Source organism: Rhinolophus sinicus, linkage group LG17 (genome assembly GCF_036562045.2).
Source record: "Rhinolophus sinicus isolate RSC01 linkage group LG17, ASM3656204v1, whole genome shotgun sequence".
Classification (NCBI taxonomy): Eukaryota; Metazoa; Chordata; class Mammalia; order Chiroptera; family Rhinolophidae; genus Rhinolophus; species Rhinolophus sinicus.
The window spans coordinates 361,710-386,972 of NC_133766.1; the positions used below are offsets into that span (position 1 = coordinate 361,710).

Below are 25,263 nucleotides of genomic sequence, written 5' to 3' on the forward strand. Positions count from 1 at the left end.
GGGTGGAAAGCAAACCCTGCACGTTTTCTTTAAAATAAAGCCAGTATTACTGGTTATTAGTGTTGCTATTCTACTTTTCTTCGGTATTGAGAGTACTTTTAAAATCCTGTGACTGATGTGAGGTTGTTTATCAGACTACGGCTGGTTGTGTCCCAGATTGGATCCCAGCGTGTCAGCAGCCCGCGTGGTCGTGGAGTCGCCCCACTGTTGCCCAAACAGCAGTAGCAGCCTCAGTCCACGGCAGTGCTCTGAAGACCCTGGAAGGACTGTTGTCTGATGGAAGTACAGGGCCCTGTCAGCCGCATGTGCCGCGTCATGAGAGGGGACCCTTAGTGTCGCCTGAGAACAGACACGGTCGTGTGGGATTAGGCCTGGTCTGTGTGTTAGTGTGTTCTGAGGCCACGACAAGGCGCATACCAGGCACTGCACCTCGTGTGTGTGTCAGCTGAAGAGGGCCTGATGGTGGGATTTGCTTGAAAACACTGTGGGGCGGTGATGGGCGCAGGAGCCAGGCCCAGGCCCAATGTTGATAGACGTTGAAGGTGGGTGTAAGCGTTCTCTCCTTTTGGTATTTGGGAAGATTTCTACAGTAAGTGAACCACAGTAACAAAAGTCTGAACATACTCCATCATATTTTCAATTCAAAAGTTGTACAACCAATAAAGAATATGCTTTCACAGGATACTGAGAAGGTTCAGAATGATGAAAGAGGATTTAAAAGAAATGATCCTTTAAATGTCCTTTTAGTACTCTTTAAATTATGAATTTCAGTGTTTCTCGTGTAATAGTCCCAAATAGAAGTAGCGATGGGAAGTAGTCAAAGCTGTTTTTATGTAACGTTTTAGGATGTTTAAGGACGTTAAGGATGTTTAGGACATTTGCTATGAAATATCTTAGACATGAGAAAAAATAAAGAAGGTTTAAAAACTATAGGTCAGCCGTCTACCACAGCTGTTAAAAAGTGTAAGTTCATGTCAGTCTGCGCTACTGGAGATACCGCCTCCGACCACGGCGCAGAGCAGGGAAGAGCCCGGACGGGGGCTGTCCAGAACCCGCGTCGCAGGAGGAGACTGGCGCAGGGGGATTGGGTCAGTGAGGAGGCGAAGGCTGGAGACAGAGCCATCGTCCCGGATGTGACGGTTGTCCTGCGACAGAGAGGCTCCTGGCCCTGCGCTGTCCCCGAGGACACCGAGAACGGCCATAAGTCCAGTCCTGAGACTCATCGATACGGTCGCTGTGTGGAAACCAGAAGGGGCTTCCTTCTTCTCTGAGGTTTCTCTGGTATCGAACAGTGAGCATCTTGATGTCAGCAGTTGTCGTTGGATGCTGAGGTCTCTAAACGTTTCCGTGAATTACTGGCTGGTGTCTGAGCCCGCCGTCCTTTGTAAGTCGGTGTGAAAGACCATGTCTGCTCTGCTTTTGCCCTCGGGAGGGCAGTCCGAGAACATGGTCGTTTCCTGATGACGACTCTCAGTGCTGAGAGGCTGGGGGCATGTGAGACGAGGGGTCCAGACTCAGCACTCACGAGCTTTTCTTGTTGAGTAGTATTGATTGGCTAGCGTTCTTGTTACTCTTGAGAAGTTAGTTGACAGGATTGCGAGAGGAAGGCTGAAGTAGTGCGTGGCCTGGCAGGAGCCTGGCCACCCCGAGTGCAGTGCCGCTCGCCTGCCCTGGGGTTTCCCTGGCCAGCCCGGCAGCGCTGCGCCAAGCCTCTTCAGGGCGAGCTTTGGCTTCAGGTTTATTTCATGTGAAGAAACACCAGTCTGTCCTGTCAGCCGGTCAGGCCACTCGGGGACCCAAAGTGGTCTGTTCCAGAAGCAGCTGCAGAGGACGAGGGCGTTGGACTGCCTATCTTAGACCTGGGTTGGTCTGCGTAGTGCACGCATCTCCTGGGCTCACGTCCTGTTCAGTTAGATAAATTGGAATGAACATACGTTCCTGATTCAAAATGGCCCAAAAGACAAACTTTCATTCTGTGCTTTCAAACAAAAAAAATGTGAAAAAGTTGTAATTCAGCTAAAAGGAAAAAAGCGTATCAGTCTTTTGTGGCTTTGAAATGCTGACATGGCTTCTTCTTTCTACCTTTTTGTTCTTTTGTTTGGCTGGGCTCACTCTCGGGAGGCCTGCTCCTGCCATCAGCGGTGTGTTCAGCGCCGTGACTGCAAACTGCATTAAGGGCCGCGTTTTCTCTGTGAAACACTTGGCCTGGTTCAGATTAGCATCTCACCCTTCCTGCCTTTTGCTGGTAAATCTTTGAGTCTGGAAACCGCACCTAAGTTTTCAAGAAGTATGGTTTGATTTTGGCTCTGATTCTGATGGAAAAAATGAGCACGGCTCTCGTTCAGTGCAGCTGTCTTATGTGCTCGCCTCGTCGTAAGTGGCACTCTTGGACCTGCTCAGATGCCATCGCAGGACAGCATGCTGCTCTGTCTTCAAAGGCTCTGGAATGTTGCCAGACTGCAAACCAGGGGCGTGAAGACAAGTAGCCTGTTGAAATTGGCAGTGCGCTTACCACCTACCCGTCATAATCCGTGACGGTAGTGAAACGTCGCGGCCCCAGTTTCAAGGTCATGGAGTTACATTGTTTTGGTTATAGGGACAAAAGACCAGGGAAAAAAGACGTGGTGAAATTATATTCTACGTCTTCCACAGAGGGCAGAGGTGGAGCAAAACCCCCTCATGGAAACCAGTCAGTGGGAACAATGGACAGGATGATCCGGAGCTGGGTCGGCACCGGAAGCGGCTCAGGTGGCAGCCGGTGGGGGCACAGGCTGTGGTGAGCGGCCTCCCTCTCCACCCATGCTCCCCGCTGAGCGTTTCCCAAACTCTGCCCTGCACCCTTTTCTGATTCTGTACTTCGTGGCTTTGGCCCCTTCCATCCCAGTCTCTACCCTGTGCTTTCCCTGCGCTGGGTCACTAGAGCCATCGTGAGAAGCTGGGGGTGGCGAGGGGGCCTTTCCACTGCCTGCATCTCTTAGAAATGGTGTGAAGGGATTGATTCCCCTGGCATAGCACATGCGAACTTTGCTTCTCGTTTCCTGGAGACAGTGTTATACAGTCAAGTTCAAGATTTCAAGTGTCGTGGAGGTGGCCCCGATGGGTGTTGTGAGTGTTCCTTTGTTGTGTGGACGGACGCTGAACTTTGGGAATCTCCTACTTGTATAGGAAGCAGTGACCAAGCCGCCTCATTGTCCAGAGGGAGACGGTACCTCGTCTCATGGGTTCTGGCTGGAAACAGCCTGAGAAATGGCCTCGTCACAGTGGCCAGAGCCTTGTATTCTCACTGGACCCAGGAGGACTTGGCAGGAGCGTGACTCGCCAGAGACCCCCCACATTTTCTTTCAAGAAAAATGTGAACCTAAAATAATCTGTTTACAATGCAGAGAAGCTCCTAGAAAAAAGGAGAGTGCCTATTTTCCATTTCAGAAACAAAGCACAGCTTCTGACATTTAAGCTGCTTGTTTTATTTGTAAGATCCAAGACTAGGTCCTGTGTTAGGTCAGAGTGAGCCGAGTATCCTTAAATCCTGTGGCTGGCTTAGATCTAAGGAGATAATTACTGAATAGTACTTTTCAGTGACTGAATTCTTTAACTACAAAGATTTTGAGACCATGATATTTCTCCACGCTGGAAAGCAGAGGGGTCCATCAGAACAAATGCATCCGGAGGGATGTGGCGATCTGAAAAGCTGTCCAGATTTTAGTAAAAAATTACTTCTTTGTGGCTTTCCTACTACCAGCGACTCTGCAAGTAAAAGAAAAACATGTTTTGTTAAAATATTTGTAGTTTCTCTTTCGATGGAGGTGTGGGGCTTCTAAAATTTGATCTTGAATAAAATTTTTGGCAAGTGATTTCATTTGTGGTTACAGTAGCTTTGGAAAGGGACGTGAACAGAGGTGTTCCGCCCCCCCCCCCCCCCGATATATTACATTAGGTTAGATTTATGTTGTGGTAACTTCCACATTCTTCTGTATTTTTTAGTTTGGCATCTTGATAAGGTTAAAAAAATAATTATTTTTTAGAAGGATGCTGGTTCATATAAATAACTAAATACGTCTGTCTCTCTCTGTTCTCTGATCTCCCTCCTGCAACGTGCCCTTGGAGACTCGGCAGGAGACAGTCCTTCCACACTGGTGGAAGGTGCTTTCCAGCCACTCGGGTCCCCTGCCCAGAAGCAGTCCTTGGCACTAGTGTTTTGTGTGTCCTTCTTGAGACAGTTCTTGAGTGTATACGTGCTTACAGTTGTACCTATTTACCTGTTCTGCAGAAATGGTATACGCTGTACGTAGCCGCCCTGCACCGTGCTTTTCTCAGGGAACGTCTCATAGCGTCCTGTATCTGCATGTAAAAACCTTTCCTAGTCTTTTAATTGCTGGGTGGTAGTCTGTATCATAGGGGTTCCGTAATTGTTTCAGGTGTTGCAGTCCTTTCTAAACATTCCACCTTGAGGAATGTGGTCTTTGTGCTGTTCACATACAAGTACACCTGGAGGAGTTTCCCAGAGCCGGAGAGTCAGAAGGTAGATGTCAGCCAGGCGCCCTCCGGCGGGGTCGTTCTAGCTGATTCTTCCTCTTTCAGGTGTGAGAGTGCCAGTCGGGGCTTCTGAAAGGAATGCACGACGGGCCTCAGTGTCCCGTGCACAGGTCCCCGGTCCTCACGTTGACCTGCACTCGCGTGGTTGTCTGTCAGACTTTGTGTGCACGTGTGTCTGGGGAGAGAGTCCATAGCTTCCCACACAGTCTTTTGTTGTTGGTATTTTTTTAATAGCTTCATTGAGGTAAAATTCACTCACCCTTTGAAAGTACGATTTCGTGGTGTTTCGTGTATTCACAGAGTAGTGCCACCATCACTTCTGATGAATCCCAGACTCTCATTCTCCAAAAAGAAGCTCCGCAGACATGAGCAGTCATCCCCACCCTTCTCCCAGCGCCTGGCAGCCACCAGTCTGCTGTCTGTCTGTACGAGTGGCCTGTCTCGGACATTTTGTGTCAGTGGAGTTAGACCCGGTGTGGCCTTCTGTGAATGAGTTCTCACCCAGCATCATGCCTGTGGTAGCCGAGTGCGGTCAGCACGGGCTCCTGTCACCGCCAAATCTTTCTCCATTGTTTGGACAGACCACATTTTGTTTATCCGTTCATCAGCTAATGGACATTTGGATGGTTTCCACTTCTTGGCTATTACAAATAATGCTGATTTGAACTTACATGTATAAGTTCCATAGTTTCCACAATCAGATGGACAAAATACTATGTGAATAGATAATTGACAAAGAAGAATAGCAAATTTGTCCAATGAAAGTATCAATGGCTATATATTCTTGAAGGGCTTGCCCTCTGAAAGGTTATGATTTTACAAATATGTGAAGGAATATTAGTTGTTAATAGAAGATAAATTTTGATAGGTTAAAGCTAGTTAAAGACTGATTTTCAAGGACTAAAAGTGTTACCCTGTCTCCTCGAAAATAGGACCTAGCTGGACAATCAGCTCTAATGCGTCTTTTGGAGCAAACATTAACATAATACCCAGCCTCATATTATATTATGATATTATATTACAGCTGGTCTTACATAACACCTGGTATTATATTATATCTGGTCATATATTACATTGTATAAGATCTGGTCTTATAGTAAAATAAGACCAGGTCTTATATTAATTTTTGCTCCAAAAGATGCATTAGAGCTGATTGTCTGGCTAGGTCTTATTTTCAGGGAAACATGGGAGGTTAAAATTTTCTGAGGCTCTTATGCCCCTGATCATGAGTTCTAAAGGACATGTGTTTATGTCTTTTTATAACTCCCGAGTGTTATGTGCTTACTGTCGCCGTGTGTGTGTGGTGTTTAGTCTGCACATTGTACTTTTTTTTTGTCTAGGAAGTACAGAATACTTTAAATGTTATATATTCAGAGAGCTGAAGGTAGCTTGCTGAGCTATAAAGTTGCAACTCTGTTTCGTGATTCCTGTGGGTTTCATTTATTTTTATTGTCTTTATCCTTTGTATTTATTGGTAGCTTTGAGGATTGACTTTATTTTCAGAACTATTATATCTTTTTCCACGGAAGAAATGAATGTTTGGCCACAGGTGGTTTTCATTTTTTTAGCGTGAGGCATGTGCACTGACAGCCTTTGAAGCTTTAACGCTGTATAACATGCAGGTGCCTTCTTTGTTTATAGACATCCCTAATCCTTGCTTGAAATTGGGTAAACGGTGCGCCGTCTGTAAGCCTCCCGACATTCCCCAGATGAATGAGCCTCCAAAGTGAGGGTCGCCTTTTATGTTGTTTCCATGTAAACGCTTGCCCGGGTTGCCCGTGATGGGCTTGCCCAGTGCCCTGTGCACTCTGTCACTCTACTGTGCAGTGTGTCACGGACTCGGCACTGTCGTGATGGTGACGCCCACAGAGGGACCTGCAGGAAGCAGAGTGGCCTTGTCCACGGACGGGTCTGACACCGCGCACGGTCCCTGGCTTTGCTCAGCGCGTGTGCATGCGTGTGTGCTTGTGTAGCATCAGGGGAGAGTGGGCAGTTACTACACAGGGAGATTTTATAGGTGAAGGTTGCGTAAGGCAGCACCCTTGTAACAATGTTTCTACTAAAAAAGGATACAAAGGAAAAACTCCCTTGTCCGCCACCTCACGTAGTGTTTTTTTTCCTCGTGGGCTCTGATTGGAAGGTTGTTGACAGTGTTTTGCTCAGGGACCACTTGGTGGGCTTCCGAATACCTGTTTCTGAGAAACGTAGTGTGGGCTGGGGGTGTGCTGTTCTGGAAGGAGTCAGTATTTGTTTCATTTCATTTACTGGTCTCATTAAGAGTTACTGAATACCCCACAGTAGAATGTTTATATTTTAAAGTCCATTACAAAACTTAGGTGTCAGTAATTCAGTCATTTGTGTAGTTACAATAATCGATTTAACATTATTTGGTGCTTTTTATGGACTGAATTTTGCTCCCTCTCCCCCTCCCCCGAATAAGTGAGACGAATGCTGTAACAAATAGGTTCCATACTGAGTGTAGAAAACACGAGAAAAGTAATTTTGCTCAGTAAGTTTCGACTATGGTAGGTCTTGTGGGTAGTAAACAAAAAAATAGGGTTACATGGTTTTGGTCTAAATCGAGGTGGAGAGAGAGATAACATTCATGAAACCGGCGAGACCGCGGGAGTGTTTAGGTGCATCTTCCACATTGTAAGGGCCCAGCAAGTTCAGAGGAAACAAGACTCCGAGTGGTTTAGCAGAATTAGAGCTGGGAGGGTCCTTAGAATTACGGCAGCGGAGGAGACAGCATTCCAGGTGGGAATGAATGGTGTGGATAAAGGAACGGGTTAGGCCTGTGTGGCCATCAGGTCAGGCTGTGGTTTGAGTAGTTGTGGAGTTAGCGCCGTCACATGACAGACAGAGGCCTGCGGTGGGTGCTAGGACGCAGGACTAGCTTGTTTTGCCGTAGCAGAGCAACATAAAAGTGATTTGGTGGGAAGGTTTTCTTAGAAATGGTGGATGGGGAGACCGATGACGGGTAAAATTGTTAGGCGCCTGCTGCGGTGGCCCCGGGCTGAGTTAATGAGAGTCTGCACAGGAGGGGGGCGGGAACAGGAGGCGAGGGGCGCCGAGACGCACCTTCCCTGGGCAGCAGCGAGTCTTGAGTCCATCTGTAGACCCTGAAGTTGAAATGATAGTGACGTTATAGTACAGGTGGCCTTACGAGTGATTGGGTGTGTGCTTCTGGAAAGCTCTTCAGGGCCTGAGATACCATCAGGTTCTCGGTACACGTAACGTCTATACGTCAGACACTTGCTGAGCCTCTAAGGGGAACTGGAAGAGTAGCGCACAAGCCTTAGAAAGTGCCAGAAGGAATCAGTTCCCAGAAGGTCTCGTTTAATCATTTGATTTTACTGTACTTTGAGTAATAGTTTTCAAAACAATGTATGTTTGAATAATCTGTTTAAAAATAACTGTAAAAATGAGACCCCGCTGAGCAGTGTGACTTTCCCTAGATGGCTGTGCTGAGGAGGCAGCAGCGCATGATCAAGAACCGGGAGTCGGCGTGTCAGTCGCGCAGGAAGAAGAAAGAGTACATGCAGGGGCTGGAGGCCCGGCTCAAGGCGGCCCTCTCGGAGAACCAGCGGCTGAGGGAGGAGAACGGGGCGCTGAAGCGGCAGCTGGACGAGGTGGTGTCAGAGGTGAGTGCTGATGCTGGGAGGGGCGCCGGGCGCCATTCCTCCTCTGTGAGTCAGCAGGGATGTGACAGTGTCAGTTCAGCTGTATGAAGCCAGGGTGCTGGGCCACAGGGCACACTGAGCCCTGGACAGACGAGCCTGGAGCGAGCGTCTGGTCTGCGCCCCCTCCTTGGTCCCCTCACTCTTTTCTCACTAAACTCAGCAGCCCTCTGAAAAAGAAACAGTGCCAAAAAATTGAATCCTGTCTCTTTCCCCCTGGCCTCCATTCTGCTTCCAACTTTGTTGCCACGCTGGCCAGTGAGGCCCATCCTCCCAGTCCTGCTCATGAAGTATGTGCCCTGCAGGACCCTGCGCAGCTCTGAACCACGAGTCACATGCCCCTGCAGGCTTCCCTCGGCCCCCGGCTGCCCCGACAGCTGTTGTGTTTCTGCGGACAGTGGGCTAAGGGACAGGGCACTCACCACAGAAGCGTCTCAGAAGTTTCTGAGCACCCCTTAGAATGTGCAGTAGTTGAATTCCTTCCTTTCGAGTGAAAAGGCTGCTGTGTTTCTTCGCCACCTTTCTCTCTTTGCCAAGAAGGGAGTTTGGATGGGTCTGCTGTCATCTCGGGAAAGCTCTGCTTCCTGACCTTGAGTTGGGTTTGGTTAAACCTTCACAGGATGGTGAGGGGCGCGTTCCTGTCTCAGGAGCTGCTTTTTGTGAGGTTGAGGTTTCATTGTTTTTCGTGTGGTCATTCTCTTCTAGAATCACCGGCTTAAAGTCCCCAGTCCGAAGCGCAGAGCCGTCTGTGTGATGGTCCTGTTGGCGCTTATCATACTGAACTGTGGCCCCATGAGGTGAGTGAGTCGATACGTGTTTCGATACTAATGCGAAGCCTTTAAATGCTCACCAGTTCTGGTCAGAAGCTAGAGAAGAGCAGACTTGTTTCATTCTTCTCAGAGGTGAGGGGGGCAGAGTGCGGCTCCCCTTCCGTGTTCTCCAGCTGGGTCTGCAGGGTCCATGCTTCCTAGTGTAGGAGCTTCGATCACAAAATGGGTCCCTGCTGGGCGGAGCGAAGAGCAGGGTTCCAGGGCCTGGAGTCCATGTCCCAGCTCCCCCTGAGGTGCCTTGTCTCAGGCGCGTCCCAGCGCTTGCCTTTCCTGTGGGTGTGCATGAGCCCCGCCTCAGTGGTGCATGAGCACCGTGACTGTTTCTGATGCACAAGGTTCATAAAGACAGTCAAGAACCTCGGTATCTGTGAACGTTCCCCCCCCCCCCCCGTTGATTCTGATGCAGGTTTGTGGCTAAGCACACCTAGAGGGGTGCCGCTTTAGGGGATCACTGAGTACTAGAATTCAGAGGGGTCTCCGAGGACCTCTTTCAGGTTCCCACTCTCCATGCACAGGCAGCGCACAGACACGTTAGCGTCCTAGACCCTGGTGTCGCAGGTGCCGTGACCACTGGGAGGGGAGCCATGTGCAAACATGGCTGCAGGCATGTGACGGGTGTGCTGTGCGGAGGGACCGAGCCCTGAAGGTCACGTCCTCCGGGAGAAGGTCCATCGTACGGAGAGGCTCAGGCATTTCTGTCGAATGACAGAGTGATAAGGGAAATCCCCGCAGAGGAAGCTGAACCTTGACGTGGGATGACGGTTTGCCAGGTGGAAAGGACGGGAAAGGCACAACAGGCAGAGGGAATAGCGTGCTAATAGGCACAGTTATGCAGTGCCCTGACACTGCCAGCAAACAGTGACAGCTCCGGTGTCTGCTGCGTGAGGGACATGTGGTTGGAGGTATCAGTGGGGCCAGGTCGCGAGGGCCCCGTATCTGCTGTGCCACCACACCTGGGTTCCCAGCAGGGGCCGACACAGTCAGCTCTGTGTGTTCCGAAGGTGGCTCTGAGGGAGGCCTTGAGAAGAGCGTGAATGAGGAGAAATTTCTGGCAGGGTCTTCATGTTTGTCATTCCCACTACCTGGAATGCTTCCCCCAGAGAGTCCCCCGTCAAGGGTTCGCTCACAGGCACCCTCAGGGACGCGTCCCCGACCACCTTCTCGAAATTGCCCCCTGCCCCCACTTCCTCCTGACACTTCTCCGTAGCACGTCTTACATTCCACTTGACTGTGTAATTTACTTGTTTATTTTACTTCTTTCCCCGCAGAGATTTCTCTCTTTGGTTTTCACTGTTAGAACAGTGCCTGGCACATAGGAGTCCCATCGGTAGATACCTGTGCTCTGAGTGAATGAGTTCCCCACAGTTCGCAGTAAGCTGCTACATTTCCTCCTGTCTTCAGCTAGTTACGTTCCCCTTTCAAAGGCCCTTCCCTTTGGCCTGAGTTGCTGTCGTGACGCGCGGGTCTGGTCCCTGACGGACGACCTGCTGAGCTCACTCCGCTGCCCTTTACCCACGTCTGCTGCTGGGCCTTGACGCACAGCAAGCATCCCCAGCCTGGAAGAACTTCCTTCTCTCTTCAGCTCATAGTTTTAATTTGGTGGTGATTTTAAGAAAGCTCTGGCTTTCTTCAGCCTCTTCTCACCAGTTACACAGTCTGTCACAGACATTTTCTTCCAGTGTTGAAGTTGGGCTTTATGCTATTACTGTTTCTCATGCGTATTTTATCACAGCTAATATTTCAGGTCGCGTTGTCTGCTTCTTCAGTTCTGTCCTGTAAAGACAACTGTTCCCCCCAGAACAGATCCAGTGTGTTTGTATGTGTTTATTTGCTGTTTCTCAAAACCGGTGTGCTCACAAGCCCTCAGTTCTTACCCAGGAGGTAGTCATGCATTGATTCAGTCAGACACACCGACTGTTTGCCAGCTACTGAGCAGGGAGCCAGGGCTGCAAACATGAATCAAAGTCTCGTGAGAGACACACACGTGTGAACAGCTGTGGTGTGCAGGAGAGTGAGTAGACGTCACGTGAAGATGCGGCCGGTCTCCTGAAGGAGCACGCGACTCAGGTGACAGTGGCCTTCACAGAGGCTCCGCGACAGCGTCGACGGGCACGTGAGACGATGGACCCGCTGCAGGACGCGAGGGTGGTACTGCGAAACGTGTTGCCGCTGAAGCCCTCATGAGTCGATAGGGATTTGGAAGAAAAGTCAGGAACAGCGGATTTTAATGACTTTGGCAATGGTCACCGCTGTTGAGGTGAAGGGCACGGCACGTGTGGGGCTGGATGTCACTTCCATGGGCAGTAGATGGGTCCATTGTGACAGGAGGAGATGCTGGTTCTGTTTTACCAGCAAAGTTTTGTTTTCAAGAAGTTCGATGGATGGTATAAACTGGAATTAAGAATGGGAACAGTTTAAATACTTGAAAATCCTGAGGAACTGCCAGAGAAGATCTGTGAAGGCTTTAGGAACTAAAAGCCAAGAAGTAGGGGGAGTTTTAGGAACTGTTCAAATTAAAAAAACAAAAAAAAACAAACCACGTTAAAAGGCTTAGACAAAAGAAGAGCAGCACAGAGCAGCGCTGGAAGCAGTGAAGTGATGTGAGAGCATCTGAGCAAGCTGGATGCCTCAGGCCCCACGAGGGACACCGGAAAGAGACTGCATGGAATTCCGAGCACCAGGAACTGCTGCTTCAGAGAGAACCTGGCGTAGCAGGGGGAGGGCAGAGCCCTGAGTGCAGCAGTGGTGCGGACGCTGCGGCCTCCCCACCCCCGACCTTTGGGTGCAGCTGCCCCGTGTCTGTTGTGCAGAAGCCTTTCTTGGTTGCCCCCATCACCCAGGACGGAGGACCTTCTCAGGCTGGCAGGCGGCCAGAAGAGTGGGGACTCTGCAGTTAAACAGCATGAGTGCCAGTTGGAAGATAATTATTGGCCCTCTTGAAGAAGTGTTGTTGTGTTTCAATTGGTCTGGAAACTCTGTAGGCTTCTGAAAAACAGGTAGTGAGTTCTCCATGAACTTTTCTCAGGCACCACAAAACTCAGTGTGGCCAAACAGACATTTCAATCAGAGATTTCCAGAGCATTGTATGTTTAGGAACCTCAGCTATCAGAGCAGATCATGTTACCGCAATAAAGCTGTTAAGGTCTCAGAGGGTCGGTGTAGATGGGGCTTTGGTTCCTTGTTGCTACGGGGCCAGGTGAGAACATATGTACGCACAGGTCAGCCAAATGCACCTCTGCCCTAGGGCGATTTTCCCGAAGGCATGCGGTGGTGCCTGTAAATACATCTCACATCTGAAGGAGGAGAGTTTGGTCAGGGTTGTGCCGCCAAACTGGCCAGTTTGAAGAGTTTTGGGTCACTGAGTAGTTATCACACAGACAAAGGAGATAAGCAGCCTTTAGAAGGTTAATTGTGCTGACTGTTGATGTCATGTGGCTGGTAAACAAGGCACCCAGCTATTTTTGGCGCAGGATTCCAGCATCTGGCCCATAATAATAGTGACTGTAGAGGCAGGGGCCACGTGGTCCGAAACCCTTTTTCCTGACTACCCATTGGGGTTGGTGCTACGAGTTTTAGTCATACTTTATAGTTGAAAAACCTGAGATTTAATCCAGGTTTCTCTTTAAAAATTAGAGTGAAAAATTCTGCCTTCTTTGCTATATCACGAGGTGTTTTTCTTCCCCCCATTGCCCAAGAGATCTTAAGGACTGCTGTTCTGCAACCTGGCAGCTGGAGGCACAGAGCCCTTTGCAGTCCCTACACCACACAGTGGTGGTCGGAAACACATTCTCAGAACTCTTACTCAATGGCTGAACTGAGGACAGAAGAAGGACTTCTCAGAGGCCAGAAATACTAAGATAATATGAATCCATATGGTCAGCTAGCGCTGGAAGTGGTGTTTGTTCTGGGCTTACTTCCTATCCTTTTGGCCTAGAGTTTGGTGACAGGAAAGAAAGTTCTGGAACCAAGCAAGGTAGGAAGTCACAATTGAGGCCTCCTCCTCCTCCTGCCAGATAGACAGTGACATTCTTGGTTGCTAAAAGAGAAAAAGGAGCTTGCGTACTGCATAGGGACTGTTGATAAGTCCCTACCTTGTACTGGCTTCCCAGGCAGTTCGTTTCCACAGCCCCCACTTGTGCCGGTTGGAGCCTGAATGTACATCCTGGTGATGCCCCTAAAAGCCCAGAACGAAAATGTAGTGTGAGTGGCCCTGTGTCGGTGGTACCGCTGGGCTTCTGGCAGAAGCAAGCCCTTGTCAGTGGGAAGCCCTGAAAACACAGTCGCAGGTGCAGTTCCAGCTGTGCATGCGTCCAGCCCCCTCTCATCCCCAGGTCACTAAACGCACCAGGAAACAACCAGCCATGGGCAAGACTTAGAGGAAGTGACAACTGCAGGGTCAGACTCTGAAAGACTGTAGATACTTGAAATAACACATACAAAATGGAAAATAAAAATGTTAAAGAGGGAGTTAATGACAGAGAAAAAAAGTGCTATCGGAATGAAGACATTTTGGAAAAAAAACACCTGCAAATGTGATCATTAATAGTTAAAATGAGAAAAACAGTGCTCAGCTTAAAACAAAATAGGCACATTTGAAGAAATAAATAGTGAATGGGAAGATGGGTCTGAAGAAATTGTGCAGAATGTGACACAGAGACAAAGAAATGGAAACATGAGAGACGCCAAGAGAGACAAGGGTACATCAGGATGACATCCCCAGTCAGGACGCACGCTGACGCCTTGGACCTTCCGGAGGGTGCGCTGATGGGCACGAGGTCACTTACGCCAAGTGCATAACCTGAATTTATCATGAACCAGAGTGAGGGGGCATCCTACAAAATAAGGACCCTGCAATCTTAAACAGAAGGAAAATAACCTCAGAAGAAGGTTTGAGATGCAGAAATGAATGGGCAGCAACAAAAGCAACAAAAGTAACAAGTGTGGATGAAGCTTTAACAAAGTTGCTGAAAGAGAACAGTGAGTCTGTCCGGTTTGTAAGGTTTAATGCAGCGGATGGGAGTGATTTCCGGTGGTGCTGCCTGAGGGCACATTGGAAGGCGTGTATTTGAAGTTAGTGCATTCAGTTGCTATTCCTTTGGGGAAGTAGGCAAAAATATTATTAAATTACATCGGCATTTAGAAAAAATTTCAGTAACCCCTAACAAACATAATTAGAGCGTATCATTTCCAGCTCTAGTAGAAGAACGATCATGGGATGAGGTGACAGACTCGTCCACAAGAAGGAAGGGGCAAGGGAGGGAAAGACACCACTGGACACAGAAGCTCCAAGTGCAACAGCAGAAATGAGTCTGGGATGATAACTCGAGATCACCGTCAGTGGAAATGGACGGAATGCTGCTCTTAGAAGGCAGAGGTTGCCAGCCTGCAGGGCGGAAACACAAAATTCACCTTTGTGCTGTTTACAAGAGAAATACCCACATGCATAAAGCTACAGAAGAGCTGAAAGTCAAAGGATGGAAAAAGCAAATAGTAGCGAAAAGAAAGCTGGAGTTGCTCTATCAGGCAAACATACTGTAAGAAGAAAAGCGTCATTAGACATAGTCACGACACAGTGACTAAAAAGTGGAGTTGACCAGAAAGGGACAGTAATGCTAAACCAGCACATACCTAATAATATGTCTTGAAAACAGCTGACAGAAGGACGGGGGGAACTTGACATTCCACTGCCATCGCAGGAGGTTTTAGTGAACCTGCCCCTCCATAGACCATAGACCAGAAGATCTGCAAGGCTATTGAAGATTTGCATGTTAGCATTAGCAGATATGATCTAACGGCCGTGTAAGTAAACACTGCATTTATCAGTGCATAGACTTTTAGAACCATATATGAAAATGTTAAAAAATCAGTCTGTGCTAGGTCATGAGAGAGGTGTCAAGAAGCTTCAAAGACAGAGAGATGCATTCACGGTCAGTGCCGCTAAGCCACGAATCAGCAACAGAGAGGTGTCAGCTAAGAGCTGTCTGACTAAAATGAAAAAGCACAGTGTAAATAACCCACAGATCAACGAGGAAATCACAACGAAATTATCACTGAGTGGTGTTAAAAGTGCTGCTTACAGACCTCGTAGGAAGTACCATATTGTGTGGGAAAAGCAGACTAACTTAGAGTGTGGTTACATGTGTGCCGAGTTCAGACCAGAGCTCTGCGTCATGGGTGTGTGTGTAGGTGGGGGAGCGGTAAAGAGAAGCAAGGGACTCGTGATTGCAGGGTGGCGTGAGCAAGTTCAGCTTGCCCCCAGGCGGGGCTAAGTGTTTCTTCCTGGTGCCCCCAATTACCCCGTTTGCACACCCAGAACTCACACCTGTTACTGGTCGTCGGCTGCTGGGGCTGTGTTCACCACTGTAGACGCTTATGCGGTTTTAAGAACAGAAGCTCCGCCTTGTTCTTTGTTTACATCCGCAGCCTCTCGCACAGCATGTGTAGCACGTGCATGGTGGACAGTTAGAAAGTGTAGCCCCGAGTTGCTAAGAAAGAAGGGTTTTGTCGGGCTGACCGGGGAGCAGGGCATCCAGGCAGAGGGAGCACCCTGGACAGGTGTTTACAGAGGTGGGAGAGGGTGGCTGGAAGTCACAGTTCTTGTCATGCGTTTTCCAGACCTTTGGGGAACTCAAAATGACCTGCCGTGTTTGTTCACCTGCTCCCTTCAGGCCCACAGGCACATACCGTGGTCCAGGTGTATTGGTGGAAGGTTATTTTGCGCCTTGTGGTAGCAAGAAGGAGAAGCATGCTTCTGATTGTAAGAGACACAGGGCCTTGTATTTTCTTGGTGTTTATTAGCTTATTTGAAAGTACTGAGTAGAACCTGATGTCAGCTAATCATGGAAGGAGTTGGATTAGTCTGCTTGCTCATGTTGGGAGCTCTTGGTCTGACATGTGCGGTCAGCATCCTCCCCTCCCTGTGACTCTGCGTCCTCGCTTTTCCTCACTGGACAGCGAATGATGACGAAACACTCAGGCTGCGAGTCTAAAGGTTCGCGTCAGCAGTGACTTGTCACAGTCTTTCATACATTTGTCCATTACAAGGCCTGTCAACTTCCTTCCTTAGTATCTGTGGTGTCACAGTTGTGATGAGACAATCTTGAATTCTGGCAGTGAAATAAAGCTGTTGTATGTCTTTCAAATATTAAAAAACAAGGGAAACAAATCTGTAGTTATTCCGATGCTTAAAATTAGTTTATGTAGATCATTTTGTAGGGTTCAAGCATTTATAGTTTTTTGAGCTGAATTGGACAGTCAGCTTGTCTGTAACTTAGCTTAAGAGAAATTTCATTTTCATACTTAAAATCTACAGGGAGAGGAGGCCAAATGACAAAAAGAATTTAAAACAATAAGTGAACAACTTTAAAAGATTCTTTATAGAATTTCTTAATATGCTCCCTTTTCAAAATACCTCCTGGGCCAATGGGTAGATAATAAAATTGAGACTCAGAGGCTCTTTGGATCCTAACGTTTGCCTCGTCACTGACACGCTGCCTGGCTTGACGTGCTTTGTAGACTGTGTGACGGAAAGTGCTGGAAAGGTCATGTTTTTAAGTCCACTAAATGAGGTCGAGTGAGCCCTTCACCTAAGAGTCAAGTTTCTGAAGTAGCCATGCTTACCACAGCTGTCGTCACACTGTAGTAACCTCTAGCAGCGTGGCCGTTGGGGACAATAGTGATCCAGAGCAGTCAGTGTCCAAACTGATGTCTGGCCGGTGTAGCCGAGAAGTGAGAACAGGTGGAGCCCACTGAGCTGACAGTGAAACTCAGGGCATCTGCGTGTCGCAGCCATGAGCTGTGAGCCGAAAGGCCAGTCGTCATGGTGCCGGTAAATCGGGGGAAGGACAAGAACAGTCGGAGGGCTCTTTGGAAACTTCCAAGTAGGAATAATCCCAAGCTGGTTTAACTGACAGGTCATTGGTCAGCCGTACAGGTGGCCACTTTTGGTCGGCCCTCGCCCAGGTCTGAGGGCACAGGACTGCCCCCGGGAGAACCTTCCTTTGAGAGCCACCTGGCTACAGGGGCCCTCTGCTCACCTCAGCCACCTGCTCCCGGTCACTCTCTGCGTAGAATCTGGGCTCCCTCTGCTGTGCTGCCCTCAGCAGGTCCCCTTTGTGTTCAATTTCAAGATTATAACTGGTGTAAATTGTGTGCGTGATGTCATAAAACAGTGCACACACACAATCCATGGTACAGACCTCTACGCCCAGGACTAATGAGTTAAAAGTGTTAAAGAACTATTGTGGTCTTTCATGTGTGCGTGTGTGCGCGTGTGTGCGTGTGTGCGTGTGTGCGTGTGTGTGTGTGTGTGTGCTTGCCCCAAACTACTTATGTCCATCAAGAGGACATACACTGATGAATCAAGGTATTAGAGAGTGGAGCAAAAGAAGTAAAGAGGACATTTTTACATGTAAATAAAAATAGAAGTATTTTTATAATAATTTTTTGTTCGCTTTTTTTGATGCCTGCCCTCTGGGACTATGAAAGGCTAATTAATGTGACTGTTGCTAAACAGAGCAATTCCCATTGCATCTGAGGTACTTCCTTATTGGAAATACCAGCCTGCAGTATCAGGAGACCTTCTTTCAGTTATTATCAGAGTTTAAAATTTGTTTAGGGCCAGCCCGGTGGCTCAGGTGGTTAGAGCTCCATGCTCCTAACTCCGAAGGCTACCGGTTCGATTCCCACATGGGCCAGTGGGCTCTCAACCACAAGGTTGCCAGTTCAATTCCTTGCGTCCTGAAAGGGATGGTGGGCTCCGCCCCCTGCAACTAAGATTGAACGCGGCATCTTGAGCTGAGCTGCCGCTGAGCTCCCGGATGGCTCAGTTGGTTAGAGCGCATCCTCTCAACCACAAGGTTGCTGGTTTGACTCCCGCAAGGGATGGTGGGCTGCGCCCCCTGCAACTAGCAACGGCAACTGGACCTGGAGCTGAGCTGTGCCCTCCACAACTAAGACTGAAAGGACAACGACTTGACTTGGAAAAAAGTCCTGGAAGTACACACTGTTCCCCAATAAAAAAAAATCTAAAAAAAGGAATTTTGTTTATGTGCGCACTGTACTTATTTCTGCTTTATACCCACATACATAACAGTGTTTTTTAAAAGATACAGAATGCCAGCGTTGTCAACAGTTTGTGAGTAAGGGGTTGGCGTACTCGTAAATGTGTTCTCTGAATCATCCCGTGCACAGATGCCAGGCTGTGGGCCGGCCACACCAGTGTGCTGTGTTGTCCTGCTCGGCCCCTGGACCTACCCAGAAACTCGGGGTGGCTTCAGAGCTACGCAGAGCAGGTGGGACACAGTTTTGTTTCACTTACTGTTTTGCATTTTTACACTTTCAGCATTTTGGAACAGGATTCCAGGAGAATGAACCCTGGTGTAAACCCTGCACTTCAGAGACGGCGTCTTCTGGGATTTTCTGCCAAAGAAGCGCGAGACACACCGGACAGTTCCCAGGAAAACAGCTACAGGTAGAGGGCTGTGTGCTCAGCTGGCGTGTAGGGGCTGACTGAGCGTTCTGTCGGGCAGCTTACGTCCCAATTGTTTAGTTGCAGTTGCTAAGTAGTAAACAGACAGGTTCCCGACGCTGTCAGTAGTTTCCTGTTACGATCACTTTTGAGAAGAAATTTCCTTTCGGAGACCTTTCCCAGTGTTAGAATTCCTGTAGAGGTGTGATCTTAAAATCTCAGTTTATACGCACTGACAGACATCTTGAAACACACACAATATATACACATTTGAGTAGGTATCAGCCCGTTAATTTGACGCTCTTGCTTTTTTCATTACAACTGCCGAGTAAGAGACACCAAACAAGTTTGTGCCGCATTTGAAAGCACTAAATGTACATTCGTTTTGAACTGAGTTTTAGGCGATTTATTTATATTCTGCCATGACACTTGTAGTTGTTTCTTAATGCAGTCTATTTTATATTATGTTTCATTTTTTAGGAGAGTTGTGAGAACTCGTTCAAATAAAAAGGAAGGAGATTCCAGTCCCATGATTTATAATACTGCATTTGCCTGTCATTTAATAACTAACTGCATGTATTTTTCAGTCTTAGAAGTGGATGGTGTATAATGAGACAACCGTGTAATTTGTTGAGCACATTGGGACATTTCTGAGAGTGGAAGGTGGCCTCGTGGTCCACACTGCCGTGGGCAGACGGGCAGGGAGGTCACGTGTGTGTAGGAGTTCTTCCTGGCACTGTCCTGCTTCAGCGCTTTATGTGCTGAGGTCTTACTCCGAGTGGGTTACTGGCAGCCTGGCACCCGGGCCGTGGCAGGGTCGGCGCAGACCTGAGCTTCCGCAGGTCGTGTGTTGGCGTAGAGTCTCCCTTTTCTTCCCCAGTACCACCCACTCGCTCTCTTTCCTGGTATTTCTGTCAGATCCTTTCTCTCTTCCAAAGAATAGTTTTGGCCTGTAGAACAAAGCCAGCCAGCACAGATGTGCAGAAACCATTACTAGAGTTTATCACATGGAAATAAAATCATAAATCTGAAACGTATTTTCAAAAGCAGCATGGACTTTTCTGAGGGACTGCAGCGCTTGTGTGTTTGTACGTTTGAGATCTGACTTTTAAAACAACGTGGATGAGACACGTCTGCTGGTGGGTTTGCAGTGTGGCCAGCAGCATCTTCCTAGAGGCATCCAGGATTCCGCAAGGACCAGGCAGATTTCTTCCTTCTCCTGAGCGTGGAGGTTTAGCTGATCTGCTCCCGTGTGTGGCCATTGCCTGTGTTGTTACTGGGAGGCGTCGCCTCTGCTCTTTGTTCCACGCAACCTGACCCCACAGGCCGCAGGCAGGACATGGAGACGTGTTCGCGTGAGGTGCAGGGAGGAAGTCTGTGTACTTTTAGCAGGTGCTGTTTTTTCCTCGTGTGTGTCACGCGTAGAAGTCTCTTTTACCTCAAGTTAGTTTCCCCACTGTGCCAAATGATTTTGTCAAGGGGCCAGTGATCTCGGTGTTGCCAGAATCAGTGGAAACGCCTGTCTCCATCCTACGTGATCGTTCCTCCGCAGTCGGCTCCTTGAACCTTTCTGCATCTCGCTACGTGGTCTGTTCTCTTCCTTTTTCCGCTGCTGCTTTACCACCTTTGTGGGCGTGGCCTCTGTCCCAGGATTTGGAACTGCGAACCCTTGTTCTCTTCCCTCTACGTGACTCATCGTAACAGAGCACACAGCCCACGTCTCTCTGCCCCCGACTCCCAACTTTATTTCCTGTCCAGACTTGCAAGTCTCTAGACTCACCCAGCCGCTGGTTCCCGTGACGTCTACTTGACGTTTCCACCCGGATGCTCACACAGGGAGCACTCGCTCCCGCTCCCCGGTCTCCGAGCAGCCTGGCAGCCGTCTTCCTCTTCTCTGTTGCTTAAGCCGGACGCCCGGTGGTCCTTCCGACGGGGCCGTCGACACTTTCCCAGAGACCTGAACCAGCGCCCGTGTCCCTGTCCCTGCTGCCCCAGCTCTGGCCTGGGTCACCGTGCTGCTCCTGCCGGGCCTCCCACTTGCCCTCGGCCTCCACGGATCCGTCGGTGTGACGGACGGCACGGTGTGAACGAGCACAGAAATAAGGCCCTTCTCATTACGTGCAGGAGTTCCGTATCATCGCGTGCTTCCCTCACTTGCTCACAGCTCCTTGGCTGGTCAGCGGTCTCTAAGTTCCCTGAACCTGCCCTTTCCACCCTCCCTCTCTAGAACATTCCTTCCCAGTTGCTTCTTGTCATCCTTCAGGCCCTGGCTGAGATGCCGTCTGCTTCTCAGACCTGTGTAGAGTAGCTGCTGCTGTCAGTTTCCTAGTTGAGCCGTTTGTTTATTTCTTCCATAGCTCTTGCCACAGTTTGGGTTTATTCTGTGTGTATTCTCTCGCGTCTTTCGTCCATCTTGTACTCTAAGGTCCTGAGGGCACAGCCGTCACTTCTCTGGTTCTCTGCTGGGCTCCCCGCACCGAGCACAGTGCCTGGCACACAGTCGGTGTTCAGTAAATATTTGTTGAATAAATTAATGAAAAGCGTGAATCAAGCCATGTCCAATTTTACATGTTAACGTTTTTTTCCTTCTGGGCTTTAGCTTATCTAATTTTCAAAACCCAGAGCATTGTATATAAAGAAATTCGAGACATCTAAGATTTCTTAGTGGGAAAGCTTAAAGTAGCAGGTGGAAGAGAATAAACAGCAGCGGTGCCCCAGCTCCACTGCTGATTTCCAGCGAGGTTCTGCCTCCTGCATCGAGCCTGGTGTGAGCTCACATCACGTGGGTCGTGCGGTGGTTAGGAAAGTGTGTTTTGTCAGCTAGTGAGTAACTGGTTCAAGTCACCTCGTGTTTTACGTCCTAGTGATTCAGTTTCCTCCATAGTCCACGTTTCCTATTCAGCTTTTCGCACTTTCATTTTTCTCCTGCCAAGGATTTTGTCCCCCTCCCCACATTTTAAGGAGATGTTTGGTTTTGTTATGACAGAACTGTGAACGACCGCACTGCTTTCGTCTGTCACGTGACACCATTTTTCCTAGCTCGGGGGACTTCCCCAGGTCCCCGCCTGGGTCACCTCCTTGTCCCAGCAGCACTGTGTGCGCCTTGAGCTCATTGAAGACATGCGCCACGTGTGACTGTGGCAGCTTCTTGTGCATAAAAACGGCTCCATCACGGGGGCTGGACCCACGGGTGGTGTGAGGGGAGCTGGAAACCAGAGTGTGACGGCGTGCGGTGTGGGCTGTTCCTGGCTTCTCTTGCACTAGGCTCAGGCTGTGTTTCACCTCCGTAAGGAGCTGATGCCAGCGCTGGCTGGCTGAGGAACTGGGGACGCAGGAGACACGTGTGTGCATGTGTGTTTCAGAGCCGACCACGCGGTGTCACGTGACAAGGCCCTGATGGTGCTGAGCGAGGACCCGCTGCTCTTCGTGCCCTCACCTCCATGCCGGCCCCTCATCAACACCACCGAGTCCCTCAGGTACGTGGGGTGCGTGGTCTGTCTGGGGGGTCGCTACACAGATGTTGGGACTGGGAGCATGTGTGTTCAGCCGGTCCAAGCAGCTGAGGACTCGTTAGGTAACAAAGTGCAGGGGTTGATGTCCGGTCCCCACCAGCCGGTAGAGACGGGAATGGCTCTGCTTCGTGCACTGGTTTTGGGGTCGCGTACCTACATACACCTTGTTTGAAAACTCCAGAATGACATCAACATAAAAACTCAGGTGCATGTTAGACTTGCTGGTGGTGACATTCATAGTGGAAGGTGGCTTTTTCTTCAAATTATGGAAGATAGTAATTTGAAGGCATGTGATTCTGGAGACACTTGCCCAGTAGAGCACCTTTTCGTATCTAGTTTTCCCTTGAATTTTTTCTTGTGATTTTGGATCCTATCCTTGAACCTCAAAAACTGCTGAGTTACAACTGCTTCACAACTGCTCTAAAAAGTAAACAAAATAAAAGGAAGTTATATGTGGACTAGGCTTTTTTAAATTTCTGGTATTGGAGACTTTGGATTATAGTGCGTTGGAATTTCCTCTCTTTCTCGAGCACAGGAGTTCATTCTTTTCCTTTTCACAAGGATGATTTTCAAAGGCTGTGACGCACAGTTGTTGGTGGGTCATGTGCCCCAGCATCTCCGCTGCTGGTGTGTATGCAGCCGAGAGACAGCAGACACGTCGTGTGGAAAGCCTTCGCACCCAGGCTTACACTGGCCAGCTGTGTGGCTCTGGTTTTCTGCAAATTCTGAGCTCGGGATTGAGGAGGCTGCCGTAGGAAAGGTCGCGTCTTCCTGACATGAACTTGACATTCAGTGTCTTAGTTTTTTCAGCCCAAAACGCAGCACTGATCCTCAGGCCCCTGGCACTCTTTGGGGCCTGTATGATGTGGGTAATTCCTTTTACCAGGTGGGACTTATTTCCGTGTAGTTTGTCTCATTAATAAAGCTGTTTTACAGGTTAAACCACGAGCTTCGAGGGTGGGTTCAGAGGCACGAGGTGGAAAGGACCAAGTCGAGGAGGATGACGCGCGATGACCAGAAGACACGCATCCTGCAGGTCTGTCTCTGCTCATGTCCCAGCGGGGGACACACTCGGTGTCTGTGCCAGAAGCTTCCTCCAGCCGGGCTGCTCTCGCCCCGGAGGACGTGGGATGCGGGAGCCTGAACTGCAGCACGCCCCCCCCCGCCCCCCGCCCTCCCGCTGCTTCCGCAGAGCTGTCAGGCCAGCCCCCCCCCTTTTAGCGCTAGGGCTCCCTGCTCTCCTCAGACTGGTTTTCAAGCCAGGGCTTCCGGGCGTGGGCATCCAGGTGTCTCGGTGGAGTATTGGGCACAAATGGTAGAACACACGATGCTGGCGATCTGTGTTCTCAGAGCTCTTCAGAAAGCACGTGTGGAAACTCAGGACCCGTGTCCACGGAGGGCGTTCCTGTATTCAGACATGTAGCTCTGCAGATTAATGACAGCTCTCATTCAGCACCTGCTTAATTGGACTTCCATTGCTATTTGCCACCAAGCCCCGTTTCTTGTCATTCCGTCATTCGACAAATATGTGTTACTATGAAGCACTTAGCGTGGCAGCTGGCACGCTGCAGGCTCCCAGCGGCTGTCACTGGGGTGGTGACAGTAAGCCAGGTCACGCTCCAGACCCTGGGGATGTGATGGCGAGGATGAGAAAATCCTCGCCTTACGGGCCTTACGTTCTGGTGGAAGGACAAACAGTAAACAGTATTATCTCAGTTTGCCCAAGAGAATGCTGAGGTCTCTACGGAAGCAGCAGGGAATGGGGAGCTGTGTGGCTCCCAGACATTGCGGTGCGGGGGCTTCTCTGCAGACTGCACTCGGGGAACACACGGTCGTTGCCACAGCTGCCCCCGATTCTCAGTAGCTTGATGGAATCTCAGCGTGCCCCCACCCCCGCCCCCCCAGTCTGGTCCAGCTGTCCAGGATGGCTTTCCTCCACACAGTGGCTGAGGAGCCAGGTGGGGAGGACACTGGCTCTGAAGCTCGCACACTTTGACTACCTGCCACGCGCCTCTCTGGGCCCCTCCTCCGCCCTGTGTCACATGTCACGGCAGCTGTACTGGCAGGTACTGACTGCTGGAGGCTGCAGGCAGTCATTGCCAATGTCACAGGTGCCACGGAGCACAGCCCTGTGGAGACGCGTGTCTGCCAGAGCCTCCATGGCAGATGGAGAAGGGGTCTGTCTCTCTCTACTCCCCAAATCTGGTGCAAGCCAGCACATCCTACTGGCAGGACCTGGTGGTAGAAAGTGGGGGTGTCCAGTGTAGGCCCGACCCTGTCAGGGGAGGGGCACAGCTGCTGTGATGGCCTCATGGAGACGGCTTACAGCCTCAGCCTCAGTCACTTTCTTCGCCTTAGCTTCTGATGCTCTCTCATGTAATTTTGTCCTGGTTGTTAGCTAAAGAAACGGAGAGCTCACTGTGTGTAAGTGGTGGTCGCTCTTCCTTAATCGTGAAGGAATTTTAATGCAATGAAAATAATTTGTTTTAATTTCACAGCTTTGGAACATTTGGCAGAGATTGGGAGTTTCAAGTCTTTTGCCTTTCTCTGCTGCTCTGGGGGCATATCTTTGTGTAGTGAGCATAGGTGATGGTCACAAACGTGGGACTCCCAGCTGATACAGGGAGAGGAAGGGCAGGGGGGTGTGTCCCAGGAAGGGGAAGTTCTGCCCAGTCGCAGGGAGGAGGAAGACCACTGAGCCTGCATGGCTGTCGGTACAGAGCTTGTGCACAGCCCGCCTGTCCCGCAGAAGGAGCTGGACGCAGCCCCGCCCAGTCCCCAGCTGGTGCTCCGCTTAGGTGGCCTTCCCTCACTTCCCCCTTTTCTTTCTTTCACGTGGTCTGGGGACCCAACAGTAGAAGGATGTGTCCCGTGGAACGGAGGGAATTCTGGTCGGTTCTCAGCACTATGAACCTGATTGGGCCATTTCACACGTCGACCTTCTTCCTAGACTGAGTTATTAGAAAAGATAAAGGGTCAGATTAGGGAAAGTGTTCTTCAAAGTGAAATCAAAATAAAGACATTGCCAGACAGACAGAAACTACAGTAATTTGTCTGCAAAAGAAATAATACCCAAGAGGTTGTTTAGATGAAAGGAAATGGTTATCAGATAGGAGCCCAGATAGCACAAAGGAACGGCACAAGAATTGGAAAAATACATGCCCCCCCCTTTTAGTATCCTTATTTTGTGTTTGTGTGTATGTACATGTCTTTAAAAGACTTGTTGTTTTTTTTTAAGC

General features: G+C 49.5%; 2 protein-coding genes across 6 annotated transcripts in view; both read left to right on the top strand.

Annotated features, from left to right (window-relative positions):
• ATF6 (activating transcription factor 6) overlaps nucleotides 1-25,263 on the top strand; it is a 93,080-nt gene that overhangs the window by 17,000 nt on the left and 50,817 nt on the right. For all 5 annotated transcript variants that reach the window (XM_074322379.1, XM_074322380.1, XM_074322376.1 and 2 more), the window contains 5 exons: nucleotides 7,992-8,177; nucleotides 8,919-9,010; nucleotides 18,387-18,515; nucleotides 21,875-21,988; nucleotides 22,961-23,060. In XM_074322379.1, the coding sequence (XP_074178480.1) occupies nucleotides 7,992-8,177; nucleotides 8,919-9,010; nucleotides 18,387-18,515; nucleotides 21,875-21,988; nucleotides 22,961-23,060 (621 nt within the window). The remainder of the gene's footprint in view (nucleotides 1-7,991; nucleotides 8,178-8,918; nucleotides 9,011-18,386; nucleotides 18,516-21,874; nucleotides 21,989-22,960; nucleotides 23,061-25,263) is intronic.
• The window catches only part of LOC109435251 (uncharacterized protein C1orf226 homolog), a 244,108-nt gene that overhangs the window by 16,093 nt on the left and 202,752 nt on the right, over nucleotides 1-25,263 (top strand). The gene's annotated exons all lie outside the window — the stretch shown is intronic.